Source organism: Erpetoichthys calabaricus, chromosome 9 (assembly GCF_900747795.2).
Source record: "Erpetoichthys calabaricus chromosome 9, fErpCal1.3, whole genome shotgun sequence".
NCBI classification, from domain to species: domain Eukaryota; kingdom Metazoa; phylum Chordata; class Cladistia; order Polypteriformes; family Polypteridae; genus Erpetoichthys; species Erpetoichthys calabaricus.
In genome coordinates this window covers 46,984,547-47,006,145 of record NC_041402.2, presented here as the reverse complement: position 1 = coordinate 47,006,145, position 21,599 = coordinate 46,984,547, and the positions used below count along the sequence as shown (strand labels likewise).

Sequence of the window (21,599 nt, the reverse complement as noted above, 5' to 3'; positions counted from 1 at the left end):
ACTGTTCTGATAAACTAAGCCAACCATCTGCCTTCTCCTTTCTTAGCAGTTCACAATAAGTCTGTATCATTTTCCTTCCACGTCCCAAAACCAAGTAGGTTACCTGAACTAGTGACTCCAAATTGGCCCAATATTGATGAGACTCCATGTTTGATGGACTGGTGCCCCACACAGAGCTGGTTCCTGCCTGATGCCCCATATTGTTGTCTCCCACATAAACCTAAACTGGAATAATCAGGAAAGACAATGGACACATGCATAAATCTTAACTTCCTGTCTTCTTTATATACTCATTATGACATTAATGGGCTTTCCGTTAAAAAACAACCTAGATAAAGTAGGGACCTGATATTAGTTTCATTATTACTAAGGAGAGAAATGAATGGCTGTCCAAGCTGTTTTGACCTGGATGGACGAATCACCATGAAGAATTTCTTTCTAATGAAGTTCCCTTTTTTTTAACAAAGGGCCATGGGAAGCTTGCATAATCTAATGCTAGACAACTGACAGTTTTGAATGTGTGGTTTGTTGGGGGGGGGGGGGGGGAGTGTCAAAGTAATGGTTAAACCTATTAGAGGGCAGTGGCGCATGTCAGCTACTGTACATCACATTTAATATGGTTGAGCATCTAGATGTTTGACTGGCTGAAGTTTTCTAGAAGTGGAGTTCTGACACTAACACTACACATTTTCGCTGGATTGTCCATTAAGTTTACAAAAGGGTCAAAGGTCATGTTTTGCGCAACCTTGTAGTTATAATGTCATATTTAACAGGGCTTTTACAAATTAAGAAAAAAAAAAAGGACTGACTGCCTGCCAGCATCTGTAATAATGGTGGCACAATGATGGCCCAGGCCAGGCCCTAATAATGCCACGTAACTGGCAAGGAGTTTCATTACCATAAATAATACAGCTGAAAAGCAGATACATAATGGTGGCATCAGTGACAAAAATGAAATGCAAATGCCCTGAAAATCACATAAATTAATGCATAAATTAATGAAAATTGCCTGGAATGACATGAATCAAAGGTAAAAACCTAAAATGAGTTTACAACAATTGATAGACAGGACTGAAAAGAGTAGGCATCATCCAGACGAGAATTAAAACTATCAAACCTTCATTTTGTCCTGCTTTTCTAGTTTTAGTGGTAGATTGCAATCCACCTTTATGAGTCTTAAGAAGTTTCATTTCATAATTTCTTAAAATACATTTGAATTTATTGAATCTTCTACTATCAACAAGAATCCCATTTTTTTCAGAACTGATGTCCACATCTTTGACTCTTTCTCTTCAGTTACACCTTTGAGGAGTACAAGGAGTCTGCTGAGTGGCTACTCGCTCACACGGACAAGCGGCCAGAGTTGGTTATCATCTGTGGCTCTGGCCTGGGAACTTTGGCAGAACAACTTGAAGACAAGACCTCCTTCAAGTACCAGGATATCCCTCACTTTCCCCTGAGCACAGGTCAGTATTTCTGAAATGGGCTGCCTGGCAGATCCTGTGGCAGTTGCTTGGCTGGTTACTTGTAAGACTTGTATGCAAAATGAAGAATGAGAATCCAGTCTACTGCATTAGTACTGCTAGCAAATGAGCATCATCATTTATGGCGATTTCTTGTTTAGTTGACAGTTTTTTGTATTTCAGTGTCTGCCATTCTGACTGCTCATTTTAATGTTAACTACAGTATGATAGAAATGGAATGGAAAAAAACAATCAAATGAATCCATCAGTCATTTTGGTTCAGCGTGCTCCAGTGCCTTAAATGCTTGCAGAGAGAGAAAGAGGGAGATTGAGAGACGTGAAAAATAGAAAGTTAAGGAAGAGCACAAGACACTCGTGAAGGATGTGAATGAGAGGCAAACACGGACTCGATTTTACCAGAGTGGTACAGATGACATGCTTTACACAGAAAAGAACACAGGCAGACACAGAAGTGTGAAGAAGGATTAAGAGAGCAGTATTTCTTGTTAGAAACCCAATGAAAAATACTTTGAACTTTTCATGAAGTTTCACATTTTGGAATTGCAGTATCGTTTGCAAAACACATTTTAGTGGCAGTTTCTCAAAAGTGCATGTGAATCAAATCCTCCTTGTTTTGTTAATCACTGCCTGTTGCAGTAGTTACTCCGAACCGTTTTTGTGTTAGTGTTTGTTTTGTTTCTTAAATCCAATTTTTATTGGCTTAAACAAAATACAGGAAAGAAATATACAACTAACAAAAAAACATTAAAATAAAAGGTTAGAGAGAGACCAAAAAGTAAATAAATAAATCAAGATCTCCAAATCACTGGTTGATGGCCATTCAGGCTTGTCACCAGTCAGGGAGCAGGTATCCACTTCCGAATACTGGAGCTGGTGGCTTGTTAGTCCACAGCATGGAAAACTCAGGAAGTACTGGGTTGTAAAAAAAGAAAAAAAAAACTGGAAATAGGCAGGAATAGAATCAGAGTATTCCAACAATAGACCAGTCTTGACTTGGCAGTAGTGACCAAGGAGAAGGACTGTCATTAAATGGATGTAAGTGGGAGCAAAGAGGTGCAGAAGAAGAAATGTACTGGGTGAGAGATGAATGTCAGGAGTAAAGATTAAGGAAATCAAGGTAGAAAATAAAAGAACAGGAGGAGGAGGAGGAGGAGGAGGAGGAGGAGGAGGAGGAGGAGAGAGAGAGAGAGAGAGAGAGAGAGAGAGAGAGAGAGAGAGAGAGAGAGAGAGAGAGAGAGAGAGAGAGAGAGAGAGAGAGAGAGAGAGAGAGAGAGAGAGAGAGAGAGAGAGAGAGAGAGAGAGAGAGAGAGAGAAGAACATACTATGTGAAGGAAGATCACAGGAGGTTTTGGAGGAAAGCATGTAAAAAAATAAATAGTACTCCAGGACAGAGTTACACTGCTACCTGGAATGTAGTGGTAAAGGAATGAAGACTTCACTTCACAATACAGCATAGAGTATGGCGGATAGCTTTGAATAGGGGGAAGGAAATGAGAAAAAAAAATGGCGAAGATAGAGGAGAAGATAATGGAGCTCAACATTTCTTAAGTGCTGACTTCGGCTGGAAGTTAAACAAGACAGGAGACAAAGAAAGATTAAGAAGCCTGGATCTTAGTGACTAGAAACCTCCTACCTGTTACATTGCTCACTACCTTATTTTTGACTATCACTTTCTTCCTTTTCTATTGGCCATTCTTCCTGTTCTTTTCTATTACCCAATGTATTTGTTTTTAATTTTCCATTGGCCGTTCTCCTTATTCTTTTCCACTACACTGGCCACCCATTTTATTTGCTCTTGTTATATTAGCCAGTCACTAGATTCTGTTGTTTTGCTTTGGTCAATCTACATATGCTTACCATTACCATTAGAACTACTCCCCCTGTTATTTCTATTACATTGGTCACTCCACTATTTTTAATTTTGCATTGTCCAGTCTCTCTGTTCTTTTGTATTATCCTGGTAACTTATTGGATTCTTTTTTGTTGTACTGAGCAGCCACCACATTTCTTCCTTTAACGTTAGTCAGTCTTGTTATGAGCTATCTACTTAAATACATTTTTCTCTTCAAATATATAAATAGAATTATGGGCTTCCTTTATTCAGGATATTTCTGTCTATGTACTATGCAATGGTATTGCTCCTAGAACATTGTTAACTAGGGGGCTCCGCCCCCTGCTCGTTTCGCTCGCCAACCCCTGGAGTTGGGGCATGACAAAGAATGAGATGTATGAATTAGATATAGAATAGTGTGCAGGTTTGGATGATGCCTATAGAAATAAAAAATAGAGTGTTTGGCATAGAGTAATGTTTTATTGGAATATTTCTTTGTATACAACATTAGTAGTAAAGATGGTGTCTTGTCCTTGAATGAGTCTTCCTTGGTATGGATCATTTATAACTTTAACTTTAACGTTAGATGAACGTCGAACACGTGAGAAGGCAACATAAAGTTGTCCATGTCCAAAAACGGGTTCAGAGAGGTAGATGCCAACCTTGTCCATGGTTTGTCCTTGTGATTTGTTGATGGTCATGGCAAATGCAGGTTTAATGGGGAACTGTCGGCGTTTCAATGTAAAAGGTAATTCTAGGTCAGAACTCGTAAGGTCAATTCTAGGAATGAGAACAGTATTGTTAGCATGTGATCCTGTAAGAACTGTTGCTTGAATAACATTGTGTGTCATGGTGTTGACGACTAACCGTGTGCCATTGCATAAACCCTGTTTAGTGTTAAGGTTTCTTAATAGCATGATTGTTGTTCCGTTTTTAAGGGTAAGGTTGTGTTGTGGTCATCCGGCCGGGTTAATAGTGTTCAAATATTCTAAGGGGAAATTCAGATGTTCATTGTCGTCATCAGAGTCAACTTTGTCAGAGCTTAGAAAGAGCCGTGCCTCTCCAGGAAGTAATGAAATGACCTGGTTATTAATGTGATTAACAGTAATATTTTTTGGATATAATATAGTGCGTTGTGTTAACCACATATGCGAAAGCAGTATGGGCCATTGCCTTTTGGTGGCCTGATATGTACTCCGGTAGATGCAAAAGCAAATGAACTATTGTAGGATCTAATGCAGTTCATAAAGTTTTTACTTTCAGGCACATCGTTAGTTAGAAGCTTCTGTAGATATTCAGGATATGAATGTAAAGGAGGCAGTCTAATCTGCCCCTTTTGACAGCAACGTGTAAATTCATTATTTGTATTGCCAGTTGTTTCTTCTGGGAAGTTAAGTGAATGACAATGATTGCAAATGACATTCATTAATCCCAATGAATTTTCCTCAATAGTGGACTCATTATTGAAGGCGTTGTCAGCCAACTTGCGTAAGCGTTTAGCAGGTGTCTGGCGTTGATGTCCGCGACGGGCATGTTTTGCTTGTGGCGTTTGAGTGCCGCATTGTTGCATGTCCATTATTTGTGACGCGCTATTTTTGAGTCTTAATTGATTCGCCTCCGCTTTGCGAAAAGTCCGTTTCAGTCTACGTCGTGCATTGTTTGTATCGAGCCTTGTCCGTTTTTGTATGTCGGTCAGTTGAGCTTTCTGCTTTTGGAGTCTTGCTTGCTTGTTTTCTGGCAGTTCATATAAGCGTTGTACACGTCTGCGTTCATTTATTCTGTCTCTTCGCTCCCTTTGTTGTATGTCTGAGACGCGAGCTCTTTCGGTTTGAAATCGTGCTTGTTTCGATGCAGCACTTTGAGACGCGCGCTGTATGCGTCTACGTTCATTGTGTCTGTCCATTTGGGCACGTCTCTGTAACGGGGTTACTTGAGCTTTGCGTTTTTTGATCCGAGACATTTTTTCTCCCGGAGTTTCCGAAGCGTGTTGTATGCGCCGCCGTGTATTTTGTTGTTTCATTCGTGTTCGTGTGTTTGGTCCCGTTATCCGATCCGAATCGTTTTGTACCCGTGACCGTGTATTCATGACTTGTTTGTTCCTCAGCATGCGAAATATGGATAAGTAATAAGGAGGATCGCACTCACTGTTAATATGTAGCCTTTTCTGCAGTTGAACGGTTAATAGTGCTTTATTGTAAGGAGATCCACCTATGCTGATACCTATGCTGCCTAGTGTGAAGGTGTTGAGATGACGTATGTTTAATATGGACGTTTCCTTTAGAAATGTGGCTTTGGGTGTCACTTCTTATTGATATGTGGGGGGGGGGGCGTCTTCTTTCTTTTTGTGTTCCAGGGGCTTGTTGAATCCCCCTCTTTGTGTGTGTCCCGTCCGTTGCTTGTAGGGTGTGTGGGGTGGTTTTGTGTTCTTTTTTTTTGTGTTCCAGGGGCTTGTTGAATCCCCCTCTTGGTGTGTGTCCCGTCCGGTGCCTGTGGTTTGCCTTGCTGTTGTGCGCGAGCGTCTTCTTTTTTTTTGTGTGCTAGTTTCGTGTGCAATGGGTTTCGTGCGGCGCCTGCGTTTGACTACTTTTTTCTGTGCCTTTTCCTTTTTTCTGTGCTCGCGGCGCCTCATTTCTTTGACTCCTTTTTTCTGTGGTCTTGTCCGCCTCTCGCGGCCCCTCATTTCTTGGGGCGCCTGCGCAGTACGTCTTTTTGCGGCTACGGCCCATGGCTGGATGTCCCTGCGTCCATCCGGTTTAGCATTCTCGGTTAGTAATATGGATATTTGTTTGTTATTAATTTTGCAAGACAGTGACACCATTTTGTTCCCTCCTGGGTACCACTATGTTATCAGTCCCACAGGTGGGATGCTGCTCCTGGTTGCCTGGGCATTTGTTTATGGACATGCTGGATCTGACATAATCAACGTGATGCCATACCTACACAACAGATTGAATATATACTAAAGGATTAATATTTAATGTTTATTCTGGTTATTCAATCTAATAGCTTTCTTTTTACTTTCTTGTATACAAAGTATAGGGAAAGTAGTGTAATAGACCAAATATTAGACCTCGAGATTTTGATGAATCTTGACATTTTAGATCTTCCTGAGTCCAAAAATACCATTTTTGGAATTACGTCTGTGTGTCTGTCTGTGTGTGTGCGTGTGTGTATGTAAGCACTTTAACTTGAGTATGCTTTCACTTAGGTCAACCAAATTTTGCATACAAGTAATAGGTAGAAAACATAGATTTCCATTAAGTTTTGAGCTTTTTCTGTCAACCGGAAGTGGTACTTTTTTATTCATGCAGCTACAGAGTGCAATTTATTCAACTTTGCTTTTATAATAATTGTTCAATATATTATTAATTTGATTTGATTTGTTGTTGATGGTTCTTTAATGTACATAATATAAAAAAATAAACATTGTCTTGCAGTTTACTCCTTAAATATCCAACACCGTATCTGAGTATACAAGAAAGTCTAGGGGAGACCACTTCTGATTTTTTAACTTTGAGTGACGATTTGACTTTGGTAACAACATTACAAGATTTCTGAAATAAACTACATATCATCTCCTGGTCCTCTTAGAGCCTTAAGGCAGAATGATTGCACATATGATAATAATAATAATAATTCTTTACATTTATATAGCACTTTTCTCACTACTTAAAGCACTCTCCGCACAGGGAGGACCCGGGAAGCGAACCCACAATCTCCTTACTGCAAAGCAGCAGCACTAGGTGCTTTCCATTATATTAGCTACTAGTCTTACTTTACTTTTTACTAAGATTGTGCCTTTTTTGTTATATGTTTCCTTTTTCTACAATTTGTATTTTTTTCTGTATTTGTTAATGATTTTTGCATTTTTTTGTAACTCTACTGCCGATCCCTTTTTCCACTAGTAGGGCCTTTAGGTGTGTCCTAAGGAGCCGCTTTAATCCAACTTCTGGCCTTATTTTTAGCATTCCTGCATGTGTTGTTTCCCCTTTCATATTTTTTTTTCCTAGAATTTAAGTCTGTTGGTCTTTTCACCTTTTTGTTTTGATCTCTCTGGCTTTTGGTATTTGCTTTTGAGGTTCCTTATTTTATAGTTTTGTCTACTTTGGAAATGTGTTTGAATACGATTCCTTACATTGTTACTTTTGGACTCTTTTGCCTTTCTGAGCATTTCTTATTTAATAAACTATAGATTTTTTCTCTCTGAAAGAGTGGTTTAAAAAGTTCCCCTCTCCTTTTTTAATTTTTTTTAGGCCTAAATCAGATCTTGAGATATACTTGAACTATGCAAAGGTTTTTAGAGTTTTGGGGTCTGAACCATAACACAAGCTACATTAGCAAGTCTGTTTCATGTGTGGCGAACGGCCGGGTCCCATGCCCGGCCGGGACGCCCCTGCTGCTAATGTTCTGGGGAAGCAGCCATGGGCAGCTCAGTACCTCCCCCGGGATGCTTGGTGGCAGCCTCCCTGGCCGACGGTGATTCCCCAACCTCCCGCAGGGCTCCATGGGAGATGGAGTCCTCCACAGCCTGGTTGGGGCTCGGGGTGGCCGCTAGGGGGGCTGTCTGGTTTCAACAGCCTGGTTGGACGAATCTTCAGCCCCACCCGGAAGTGCAATTAGGACCAGGTGGTCAAGCACCTGGAACACTTCCGGGTGGGCTATAAAAAGGGCCAGCTACCACCACTCAAGGAGCCAGGGTTGGGAGGAGGAGGACTACGCTTGAGGAGGAGTGGTGGTAAAAGGGAGAAAGGATTGTTGTGTTGTGTTGTGTTGGAAGAGTGCTTTTTGGACTGTGTATTGCATGTGGGTCACGGGGAAGACGTGCGCCCACGGGTGAAGAAAATAAAAAGTCTGTATTGGTTTTATATGTGCCTCTGTGTCCTTCTGTGTTGGGTCAGGCGCCTATATAACGCCTTTTGTTACACGTTACATTGCTTATATTGGTCACTATTTACATTTTTTCATTGACCAATCACTATATTCTTCACTTTTACACTGGCCACTCTACTTGTCCCTGTTTCATTCGTTAGTTACTTATTCTTCCTCTTTCGTTGGTCATCCACATATTTTTTGTCATTAAACTCTAATGGCTTTTTGTTATGATATGCAAACTTCTTTATTTTTGCTAGATTTTTATTTTATAGTTGAAATGTAAACTATGTTGGTTTTTTTTCTTTTATCTGAATGAAACTTATTCTGCTATTAGTTTTTAGATTGACTACCTTATTTAAAAGTTAGTAATTTTTTTCCATCGGTGTAGCTGCATTTTTCCAAAGTTACCGAAGTTCAGCAGCTCTAACTTAAAAAATGGGATTCAACAAAGGCCTGACGCGCAGAAATGATTCCACAGACAAAATATCTTAGTTTTTAAAAGTTTAGTTAAGTTTCAAAGTAAAACAGTTCACACAAAAAAGAAAATTAAAATAGCAAAAAAGGGAAAAAATTTATATTAAGAAAAGTTCAGTTCTAAGCTTAATCTTGTTACATCTTAAATCATTACTATTTACTTATCATTTCTAAACCATTTCAAAACGTTTCTGAACCATTTCAAAGGGGTCAGAAACCTGTATGCATATCCCATTTCTAAGTTAAAATGGGTCTTTCAAGTGCCTGCTTACTGGGACCTGTTCTAAACACAACAACTACTAATATCACACTGTTTCTCAGTTATAGCAAGAAGGTTCTATTTCTTACTAACTTATAGGGGGAAAAGACCATACCATTGTCTACGACTATGGAAGAAATTATATTCTATTCAAATTAAGCAACCATTTGAATAACATGAATTTAACTCAAAACTTTAACTTTCTAAAATTGGCTCTTACAATCGGTTTTGATGCTGCTTTGTTTCATAAATGGATATCACTATTTTTGAAAGTTTAGCATGTGTCTATGCCATGGCAGTTTCCCATGATCCTTTGGGTAGGTGTGCAACTGATGATATCCTGTTGTGAGATGGTATAAAGAGACTTTGTTCTCTGTCAGAGATTGGATAAGAACTTAGTGATTCCTGTGACTTTCTTTCTGACATTATTATTAAGCTCTGCAATTCTTTCTTGACTACTATTCTTTCAGTTTGTATTTTGGTTCTGATGATCAGTTTTCTTTGATCTTCTGGTGTCAACCTTGGCATCGCCCAGTCCATTCATAACAATAATACTCACTAGCATCTAGTCATACACTTTTTTCCTGTTATATTGCTTATTCCCCTTATTTTTTCCTATCTTACATTGCTCACTTCCCTCATTTCTCATTTTCAAGGAAAGGGTAGTATTATGTTCTGTGTTCCATGAATAGCTTTAAGTGTATCTCTGTTTCATCTTCTTGCCAGGATGCCAGAAATATGAAGAGATCTATACAATTTTTGAATATAATTTCGGAATTTGGCAAATGTCTACAGAAAATAATACAGAAAAGAGAGAACTGACACTCCTGCTGTAATTAAGAGTGTTGGGCATTTCTTATGAGCCAATTTATGGCAAAATGGGTATTGCCAGAGTGTCCTACACAGCACACCTCTCTTCTCATTACCAACCGTTCCTTTGGCGGCTCAACTCATTGACCATTGGACACTTGGGTTTGGTGTGCCATATTGTGATAAGTTTTGTGCTGGAGGACTTTAAGTTAACATTTATTTTAGAATGTCCACATTCTGCTTTAGAGGTACAGGATGATCGCTAGGAGAACGAAAGCTCTGCTCCAAAGGTAGCCATCCATATTTTGACGTTCAACATTTGAAGTTTATAGAAACTGAATTAAATACATTGCATTTTAAGGGGAAATCTGGGTAATTTAATGGGGGTGTGCACTTTAATCAGGCAGAAGGTCCAAGTGGCCATAACAGCTGAAGATTTGTGTTTTTACTGTATTTGATGACATTAAACTGCAACAACAAGTGCAATTTCAGGACAAAGCACCTCATTTTCTATACTTTCTATAGATGAGATGTAAAATTACTTTTAGAGAGCATCAATGGTGAAGGAATCTTATTTTTTTTAATGATTCCTCACAATGCAAGCTACAATTGAACCTGGGGCCTCCCAATGCTGCCCTCTCTACCCCATTGTTTTTGCCATTTCTAAACTCTAGAAATATTTTGAACTAATGTGCGGATTATGCCATCAAATCTAATGTTTTCCCTCCCTTTAAATAAAAAAGCATGTTTTCTGGTTGTTTGTAGCACACAACTAAATGACCAGTCAGCCTGCCTGCCTGTCAAGGACAGCCTTTAGGTATTTATGGCTCCCTGGTGACATCATTACAGACAGTGCAATGTGTGCCCTTTCACATTTCTTACTGAAAATGGCTACTTTGCTAATTTCTTTATAGTTAAATGGAAGAAAAAGCTAAAAGCATCCACTGGGACCATTTCCACTGAGGAAATGAACCTTTCTGTGACTTGTTTTTTGATTTTTGATTTTTTTTTCAGTGTATGGGAAAGACCTCCCCAAGGTATCAGATTTTTCTGGTAATTTGGTTTTGTTTGCAGAAGACATTGCAGTCCAAAACTATTAATAGGCCCTCCTGTGAATTGCTAAAGTGATTTCTAAAGAGTAAAGTGATTTCTTAACAATGGCCACCAAGTAAGGCACTATATAGAATCAAAATTGATAGAATGAATGAATCAAGAGGTGTGCTGGCCCTCAAGGATATATGTCTATCAGGTTCCCCAAGGAAAAGTGACACCAGACACCTTGCTGAGTTACAGTGTGCTGCACATATCTACGGTTTTAAAGTGGGATGGTTGGTGGTAGGTTTAAGGTTTGCTTTTCAAGATATTGATAACTTCAGAGTTGAATTTTATGTTAAGTAGTTAAACATTGGACAATACGACACATGGTTGTGATTTTTGGGAATTCTGATGCACTGTAGAGTGTACAGCAGAGTTAAAAAGTAATAATCTGGAAATATTCAGTCCACAGCTTGAGATCTTCAAAAAGACCCTTGGCGTACAGATGTCACTGACGCAGTAACTCTGCACTGTTCTTTGTTTTCAGGACTCAGTGTGGCAGAATTATGACATGGAGTCTTCAGAAATGGAACAGTCATGTGACTCATAAAAAGTGACTCTATTTTTTTGTTAATCACATATCTATTTTATGTGTTGTGGCAGATTTCCGGGGTCATTACCTGGCTGGGATGCCTAAAAGGTGGCAGGAATAGCTTCTGGGCCACGAGGGGGCCACTGCCCTGGAGCAGCAGAGGACCACGGGAGAAGAACAAAGAGCTTCTGGCCTGTTGGGACCCATGGCCACCGCCAGGGGGCTCCTCAAGCCTCGTAGGACTCATAAATAGTTACTTCCGCCACACTCGGCGGAGGAACCTGCCAGGGACGCCCGGAGTGCTTCTGGGGCAAAGGGCAGCACTTCCGCCACACCAGGAATCTCGCGTTTCAGAAACAGTTTCATCCCAAGAACTATAAACGTACTCAATCAAGTGCTCCTTGTAGAACTATTTGTACTTATAAGTATAATTACCCCACTGTAAACTTGCACTACAGTTATAATATTGCACAACCTGCGCCACTTTATAAAGCATGTATGATGGCGATATCATTTTTAAGATGAAATGCTTCAAAATATGTTGCTTATAATATACAGATAAAACTTTAACTTAATTTAAATAATCTGTATTGTTAATAATTAAACATGTGAGGACACGGTGCCGCAGCGCTAGCTAGTTCACGGATAGTTCCTGCCTTGCGCTGTATTATTGCTGGTGCTGACGCGACACTGGAAGGATAGATGGATAGAATAATTAAACATGTACTACGAAGATATTTCAATGTTCCTTAAAAGTTTTGAAGAATTGGCGTTCTTTTTGTCCAACGCCCTTTTACTTGAATCTACTGGCAGCATCTACCATCTATCCTTAGCTTGATTCACAGTACCACAATGGCTTCTTTCCAGTGTGCCCACAGCTTGTTTTATGAGTGGATGCACAGTTGCAAGTTCCATATGGTGTATTTGGTACACCGAGCGGGTACTTACATATGTATGACAACGATAAGATGTTCATCTTGCAATGACTTTGTCTGCAAAGAACATTCAACAACTGAAGTGAAATGTGATACATGTGCAAATCCTGCAGCGGGTGAAAGTGTGACCAGTGACGAATGAGGACTAGAGAAGTGGATCAGGTTTATTTTCAGATAGTCCTAGACTGTGTCATACTATTCAGTAATATGGTATTAAATTACATTAAAACACGTACAATTTAAAATTATTGCAATATTTTATATTACCATCTCACACCATGCATATAAATAGCCATTTTAACACTGGTTAGAGGAATGAAAAGTTAACACCATATTCATATGATATTCAGTCTCTTATGCCAGACAGTGGCTGACATGGAGATGGGTGTTTCAAGACTCTTCCTATTTCATCACCATTTTCCTTTTCTTTGTCCCTTTTTTTAGTGCCTGGACATGAAGGAAGACTGGTGTTTGGGAAGCTCAGTGGAAAGCAGTGTGTCTGCATGCAAGGCAGGTTCCACTTTTACGAGGGCTATCCCATGTCTAAGGTACATCTGCTCTTTGTTCCTTTAGTTGGGGTTTCCTCTGACTATCTTGTTTATTAGTGTCACAGTAAAGTTCTTGTTAAAGGCCACATGTGCAGTGTTGTCCCTGCAGTGCTTTTTGTCGTCATGGCAGGCAGAGATGTCAAGTGATGCTTGTCAAGTGAGCAGTTCCTTTTTTACAATAAATGAGGACCCACTACTTTAGTTGAGTCATCTGTTGGTAATCTACTGTTCTTCTCTTTTTTATGATTACAACTGCTTTTTCATTTACTTATTATCTTTCCTAAATACAATAAAGTTGTTATTACTGGTATTGTGTATATAATGTTCAGGTATTCTTCACTGATGCAGCACAGGGAGTTATTGAGGAGCCTTTCTAATGACTGACCTGCTGTCCTGGCTACTGTACAGGGTGGTCAAGATCTAATTATGCAATTTTGATTACATTATAACTTATTAAGTTTATTACATAGAGAATTCACAACTGAATGGAGGACAAGTGGGACATTACATGGAAAATCAGTGAATTAATTCAATGTAAGTCCATTTTCGTTTATTACAAGATATTTCGAACAATTCTTTTGTCTTGCATTGTTTTCCTGCATTGCATTAAAAGTTGCATAATTAGATCTGGACCACCCTATATATTCTGTGTAGTCTGCTTTTTTTTTAGTTTTTCAAAAGTCTGCAAGGCTCATTCAAAACCACCAGTGAGGCAGAGTAGTTCAAGAGTAATAAACCATGGCTCCCTGCATGACCGTGAGTTGGGCTGCTGCCCTTTTCAAGCAGGCTTTACAGTCCCCAGAAGCCTCCAAGCCAAATTTGTGCTCAGTCTTTGACTTACAGAGTACTAAGTCCCATCACTGTGTTTGTTACCCTTTAAATAAAGCATTCACCATAGCCCCTCAAAGAAATCACCACTGGAAAGGAAAATGTTCCCAATTCAGTCTTCTGATTCAGCAAATCAAGCTGTGCAGATTGCCAGTCAAAGAAGAAAACAACTATCCATTTTTGAATGATTCTGCATTAATTATTGAGGTGCACATTTTACCTTGTAAACTGAAGGTGCTCTGTCAGCGTGGCTGTGATGCTTTTACTTGTCACATAATTTAGTTGTCTCCAGAGAATTTTAGGACATATTCTCATGCAGCCTGCTATATACCACCACATGCTGTCTTTAAATGTGGTCAAGTCTAGACGGCAACATCATTATATCAAGTGAACCTGTGCCAGCTGAAGTTTAATTAAGTTTGTGGCACTGGTCTTTGCGTTCTGCATTTTGCTGAAAAGAGCCCCTGCAGAACAAGTCCCTGCAGACAGATGACATTATCTGCCTTCAACTAATATGTAAATTAAAGTTCCATCTGGCCTCACCTGTTGGTAATTTGAGACTTTATTGCTTTATACCACCTACATGTAACAGAGCAGGCACCAGGAGACCTGTTGATTAAAGATAGCAAGTGTGTTTGGAGTAAATAAACACAAAGAAAAAAAGAAAGAAAGAAAGAAAGAAAGAAAGAAAGAAAGAAAGAAAGAAAGAAATCTATATTCAGAATTTGGTTGGATAGAGAGAATTAAATTAGTTAATTAGGAACAGATGGATTTCTACAACTGTGCACAAATGACATTTGGGTAGATAGCTGTATCAAAATGGATAGTTGTCGCTTCCTGCTTCTTGGTCAGATAGATGGCTGGACAGACAGACAGACAGACAGACAGACAGACAGACAGACAGACAGACAGACAGACAGACAGACAGACAGACAGACAGACAGACAGACAGACAGACAGACAGATAGATAGATAGATAGATAGATAGATAGATAGATAGATAGATAGATAGATAGATAGATAGATAGATTCTGTAATCAGTCAACCTGTCAATAAGTAGAGAGACAGACAGAGATTCACAAGGCTCTCTCTGACTAGCATTTGATCAGATAGCTAGACTGAAATAATTAAACAATAAAGTGACAGTTTCTTTAGCTCTTTCTAATTAGCTTTCAGATAGATAGATTAACAATGGTCCACTCATAGCTGGGCTGCCTATGTTACTTACTTACTTACTTATCTGGCTGATACTTTTATCCAAGACATCCTCCAACATTTGAGTGATCATTGGTTACATTTCTTTTGTTTTCTTCCCCACTGGAGCACAGGCAAGTGACTTCCTCATGGTCACACAAGTGTCACTAGTGGCATTTGAACCCACAGCTTTAGGGTTTGAAGTCCAAAGCCTTAACCTGTATGTCATACCACTATGTGTAGTGGCTATGGTATGTGCTGGGACCCTTGCAACTCTTAGGGACTCCTGCTACTCTTCAGCAGAGTATTGTGTGGCTGTCTATGTTTAAATCTTACATTTGCTTGTAATTTTATAGTAGTAGTAGTAGTAGTAGTAGTTGTATCACATTATAAAGTAGAGTGAAATTCTAACTTCCATGTCTGACCAACATGCAACACGTCATAATTCTCCAGCACTACCATAAACAAAAACTACAGAGCATAATTTCAAAAAGAGGGATTTTTCAACATGAGATGGCTTCCAGTCTATTATGACATAAATAATTCTTTATATTATATAGCGCTTTTCTCACTATTCAAAGCACTTTCATAGTGAGTGAGGAGCCACTTCAACCACCACCAATTTGCAACATTCACCTGGGTGATGTGACAGCAGCCATTTTTATGCCATTTTTACGGCACACTGTCCCCGACACTGCACTGGGGCATTGAGATCTACACACAGACCACAGGGTAAATGCCTCCTTCTGCAATGCCTCTACCAGCAGCAACCCAAGCTTTTCCTGGTTGTACTGGACAGACCAGAACATTATTAGCTTCAGGTGGATGATCTGCTCTGGAGTGCATGTGGTATGGCTGTATGGCCACATTTTGGCTGGTAACGCAGAGCACTCACAAATTCTAAACAACAAGCATAGAAAGTGTTCCCTAACCACAATATCACTTTTAAGTTGTAAACAAGTGAAATATGCTAAGAAGTAAAATTTCAAGTAACTGAAATATTCTAGGCTGTTGTCAAAAACAGGCTTTGTACACCACATCCTTGACGTTTTGCTTTGGAGTTGTTTATTACCGTGATGTCTTGGTTATCTACATCTGTATTAATGACTACAAGCACTTCAACTCTGAGCCACAATTACATGTTAGAAGCTCCTTTAGTCTGCAGTCATTTTTTTTTTTAAATGATGGATTCTTTCATCACTACTTGGGCTGTTCATGACAACCCACTTACGTCAGACTGTGGCACTGCAAGTTAAACAGCACGAGCACACAAGCAAAACAAATTTATCCAAATACCATATGGAAATAATGGCTGTCACCAATAACTGTGTTCATCCTAACTCACAAACCTTGAATTATTTTCTACCCAACACAATCTAAACATAGTGTAAGTAGCTTCGAACTACAAAAGTTTTCACAAACAAGAACAAAGCAATAAAGCAAAGTGTCTCTCTAAGAAAGCTGAATACCCTACATTAAACCATGCAGTAGGTTCTGGGCTTAGTCACTCCACCTATGCCAGGAATACCACAAGTAAAACTATGAAAGTAAGATTGGGAATACACACCCAGCACAATAAATACAAGAAAAACCACACATTTCTACCAAAACTACGTCAAATCACTCTGACCACGTCTCGTCTGTACTGTACCTTTTTCCTGTCCCACTTTTGAGGGAGGGCTTTTAAGATGCTCTTGGTTCTTGTTGATTCCTGCTTTGAACCCACTAACAACTTGGATTAAGCAAATTAACAACATATATGGATGGGTTGGTTCTTGACCAGGCAGAGGACCGAACCTCATTTAACTATTAAATGCAGTGGAGTGCATTGATGGTAGAGTGACACTGCACTCTATGTGGGAGAAACTGGACAAACACTCCGCCAGAGAATGAATTTACACAGGTTCTACATCAAGCATAGCAGTAGGGATGTTCCTGTAGCAGCCCGCTTCAACAGCCATGGACACTGTGAGAGAGACTTCAAAGTCACAGCGCTTATTGGCAACTTCAGAACACGGCAAGAGAGAAAAGAACGGGAAATTAAACTCATGCTAAAATATAACACATTATAACATGGTTTGAATAGAGACAAGAGTTTTATGGCCAGATATGAGGATTGTCTGCATCTCTCGGACTGACACAGACAGCCTGACTACAGACCCACATTGTATGGAAAAACTCCTCAGAAACTTCAAAAGACTTTATTGGACAGTTATCTTATCCAAAGATCTTGACCATACATTGTTCTCCTATCTTGCTAAATGAATCTTAGCCTGGAGAGGTCTATTAATTTTTTACATCTAAGATGTCTCACTTAAAGATTTTCCAGTGCTGTATCTGTCCTGTTGTTTATATAAACACAGAGAATTCCAGTCACTGTATTACATCTTGCCTGAATTAGGGGCCTGAGTTGCCAGGAAAGCTTGCATATTGTAATCTTTTTAGTTAGCTACCATGACCAGTTTAAACCCCAGAAATAGTGATCTCCATTAAACAAATTCTGCGACTTTGAAAACCAGTTGTCTTCACTAGTGAGGACTTAGGTGTGTCCTACTAGTGCAGTCATATTGTAATCTTTTTAGTTAGCTACCATGACCAGTTTAAACCCCAGAAATAGTGATCTCCATTAAACAAATTCTGCGACTTTGAAAACCAGTTGTCTTCACTAGTGAGGACTTAGGTATGTCCTACTAGTGCAGTGATGTTGTAATCAGTTATTTTGTGTTTCATGTTTGCAATTGATTTAGATCACTTAGTTGAGATCTGCTTTCACTTTCACATTAAAGTCTTTTTTTTCTGTTGATCTGTGTCACTGAACCTAATTTAGCAATAAACTGGGGAAACTTCCATGGGGAAAATACTTTTATTGGCACTGTACATGCATTGTGACTACTAAGAACGATCTTGAGCAGAACCTATACCCAGAATGTGGTGAGCCCACAATCCCAAATAAAAGGGCAAAAGAAAGATCTGTACATGAGGGTATAACAGAAAGACAGCTATCAGGGAAATACAAAAGGAAAACAGCAAACACTACATCCCATGGGCGTAGCAGGAATCTCCAACTTTTCATCTCTAATTTAGGTGTTCTTCCACATCAGACAAACTCTTGCTACCATCTTCCTCCTGAGACCGACCTATTCATGTGAGGGTCTAGAGCTGAGGTGTCAAACACCAGTCCTGGAGGGCCACCGTGGCTGCAGGTTTTCATTCTAACCATCTTCTTCATTAGCGACCAATTTTTTCTGCTAATTAACTTCTTTTGCCTTAGTTTTAACTAACTTGACTCAGGTCCCTTAGTTGTTTCTTTTTTGTTTATTAGCAGCCAAACTATAATGAGACACAAAACAAGCCACCACATGACCAGCTCACCTGTGCCCATCACACAATATCTGAAAATAAAGAAAAGCGAACATCTCAGTAAGGTTGATCTCTCAGCTCACCAATACATTTTGATGGTGTTCTTTGAAAAAAACAGAAAATCAGCAGTTTTAGAAATGTCTGCTGTGGCAGAAAGAGAGCAGCAACAAGCTGTGGAAGTAAATAATGGGTTTAATTCCCAGCAAGAATCGGCTTCTCATTAAGAAACTGGTTGGAGTGAAATTGGTTGGAGTTTGAAGCCCCAATTTAGCTGGTCATCTGTCAACTCGTTTCACATCTCATTTTTGTTTGGCTGTCATTTAATGAAGAAAAGAATCAATTGAGAGGACTGAATCCTTAAAATCAAGAGCTTTTAAAAGGAAAGGAAAAGGAGTTAATTAGCATTGAAACCTGGTCACTGATAGGAAAAGGGTTAGAATGAAAACCTGCAGCCACTGTGTCCCTCCAGGCCTAGAGTTCGACACCCGTGGTCTACAGGTTTAAAGCCTGTCTTGAGCACATTTATACTGTACCTGAGATGCACTTCCATGTTAGGCAGAACTCCATAAAACCAATGAGGCCACCTCCCTGGAGTCCCAAGCATCACCACCATTGGGGCATGTGACAGCTTAGCTATTAGCGAAACAAATGAGCCTGATGGACTAAATGTCAAATTTCTTATGTTCTTATGAGGTTATCTGTCTCGACTACAACTCCCTGGCATTCCCAAGGAAGTTATGATTTCAGGCACATCAGATTATGCTGCCCTCTCTCAACTTGGGGGACTGAACTAAATAACATCTCTTATTCCCGGGATTCATTCCCTTACTTGCCTCCTAAATTTCTTGTGTGAGTTAAAATGTATGTAAACAGAGCAAATATATAAAAGGTAAAATATATATTTAAATTAAGCTATCATAACATAGAATGTAACAGTAATTTGCACCACAAAGTTTGTGGATCATGATACCTCTGTTTCTTACAATCATCTTTTTTTTACACTAATGATAGCTAATACAAGCTGTTGAGATTTTATGCCATTAGAACAATCTTGACGAGAGCAGGCCATTACGCCCAATAAAGCCTGTCAGTCCTATCCACTGAATCCTTCTAAACTAATGTCAGGTCTAGTGTTGAAAGTCCCTAAAATCCTACTATCTATCACATTACTTGGTAGCTTATTCCACATGTGCTGTGTCTTTACAGAAACTGGACCAGCTCACTGCTAGCTAACGTCATGAGTAGCATTTATAGGGTGACATTATTTAGAGTGGGATTCATGGAACCCTGTATCTAAACTATGATTTTATCACATGGATTCCACCTTTGGCTCAACTTGTTCAGGCATTTGCTTTCCACACAACATAAAGTGTGCAGACCTGGGTGATTGGAGATGACCAATGAAGGGACTCCTGTCTGAATGAAGTGAACACAGGGAATGTGTCAGAAGATTTTTGGTCTCAGACATATTCAAGGCCGCCCATGACTCAACCTTAAGAGGACAAAACAAAATCCTTCCAAGCCCTTTGTGGTAAATATTACGAGAAGCAGACTTATCCCAGTCATCTATAAGACTATAATTAATGACACGATTAAAAATGACTGTCTGAAGAATGTTTTTATTATTCCATTGTAAATAGAAAAAAAAACTTCATCACATATAATCGCGCTTCTAGGGTGATGAAACGATTATCATTAAAAAAACGGATATGGAACGGTGCCAAGAAACAGGATTTGCTCTTCCATATTTTTTTTAATTTAATCTCTGTCATTTTTTACAAGTTTGGCTTCCTTCCTCATCGCTTCCACTTTAATCTCTTTGTTCTTCTGGAGTGTCTGAACCTGTTCTGCTCCCAGCAATCATTTGTTTGTTTATTTTCTCCCCCTCCAGTAGGTCTTCTAAAAATAAACTTTTTTTTCTTATCTGAATTTGTGATAGGGGTGGCACAGTGGTGCAGCGGTAACGCTACTGCCTCGCAGTTAGGAGACCTGGGTTCGCTTCCCGGGTCCTCCTTGCATGGAGTTTGCATGTTCTCCCCGTATCTGCATGGGTTTCCTCTGGGTGCTCCGGTTTCCTCCCACAGTCCAAAGACATGCAGGTTAGGTGGATTGGCTATCCTAAATTGTCCCTAGTGTGTGCTTGGTGTGTGTGTGTGTGTGTGTGTACCCTGCGGTGGGCTGGTGCCCTGCCCGGGATTTGTTTCCTGCCTTGAACCCTGTGTTGGCTGGGATTGGCTCCTGTAGTTAGGATATAGTGGGTTGGATACTGGATGGATGGATGAATTTGTGATTCTTACCTTGTAAAACATTTTAGATCATGAAGGACCACCTTTGACTTTGTATGACACTATATACAAAGGGTATGGCTGTGTGCAATTATGACCCAGAATTAAACAATCTCATATGTAATACAGGCCTTTATGATAGACAGGGCACGGTCATGGAGCGGCAGGAGCCTATCCAGCAATCACTGAGCACAAGGCAGGAGCAGCACCTGCACTGGGCATCAGTCTATCACAGGGTGAACACACAGACACACTAGGGCCAGTTTGGCAATATCAGTCTACCTAACCTGCATGTCCTTGGACTGTGGGAGGAAACCAGGGCATCTGGAAGACATGGGGAGAACATGCAAAATCCATGCACCGTTGCTGCATCACCATGCCACCCTTTTAATACATTTTGTACTGAAAATAAGTAAAAAAAAAAAGATATTGTGACCACCAGGGGGCACACAGCTCCTCAATAACCCAAACACAACAGGCAGAGACACAAGTTTGCCCAACACACACAGTTTAATTCACTTGTTCACCACAGCACCGTACCAATAATAATAATAATAATTCATTACATTTATATAGCGCTTTTCTCAGTACTCAAAGCGCTATCCACACAGGGAGGAACTGGGAAGCGAACCCACAACCTTCCACAGTCTCCTTACTGCAAAGCAGCAGCACTACCACTGCTACCAAGACCCACAGTCCACAAGCCCAATACAGCAGTTGGTCTTTTCTTCTTCTTCTTTTCTCTTTCTCCCTCTTTGTCCTTTCCACCTCCATTCCTCCTCCTCCCATGAGCGTTGTCCTCTCTCTCTTGACTCTGACTCCCAGAATGAAGGCAGGCGACTTCCTTTATGCTGCACTTTGTTAGCGAGGTCTGGAATCACTCCCAGGTGTGTTGAAAAATAAATAAATAAATATATTGTCACACACGTGTGTTTAGGAGACAACTAAAGGACTTGAATACATGTGATTCCATGCCAGACCAGGGGGTGGCGAAGTGCACTAATTTTCCCTCTCGATCTTTTGCAGACCAATCTAGGGAAATCCTGTTCTGGGGCAGCCAATGACGTCACTTCCGGTTCCGGTATTGATGAC

At 39.9% G+C, this 21,599-nt stretch overlaps 1 protein-coding gene across 1 annotated transcript in view; it reads left to right on the top strand.

Annotated features, from left to right (window-relative positions):
* Positions 1-21,599, top strand: part of pnp6 (purine nucleoside phosphorylase 6) — an 85,827-nt gene that overhangs the window by 53,998 nt on the left and 10,230 nt on the right. The window contains exons 2-3 of the mRNA XM_028809604.2: positions 1,297-1,466; positions 12,737-12,840. Coding sequence (XP_028665437.1) covers positions 1,297-1,466; positions 12,737-12,840 — 274 coding nt within the window. The remainder of the gene's footprint in view (positions 1-1,296; positions 1,467-12,736; positions 12,841-21,599) is intronic.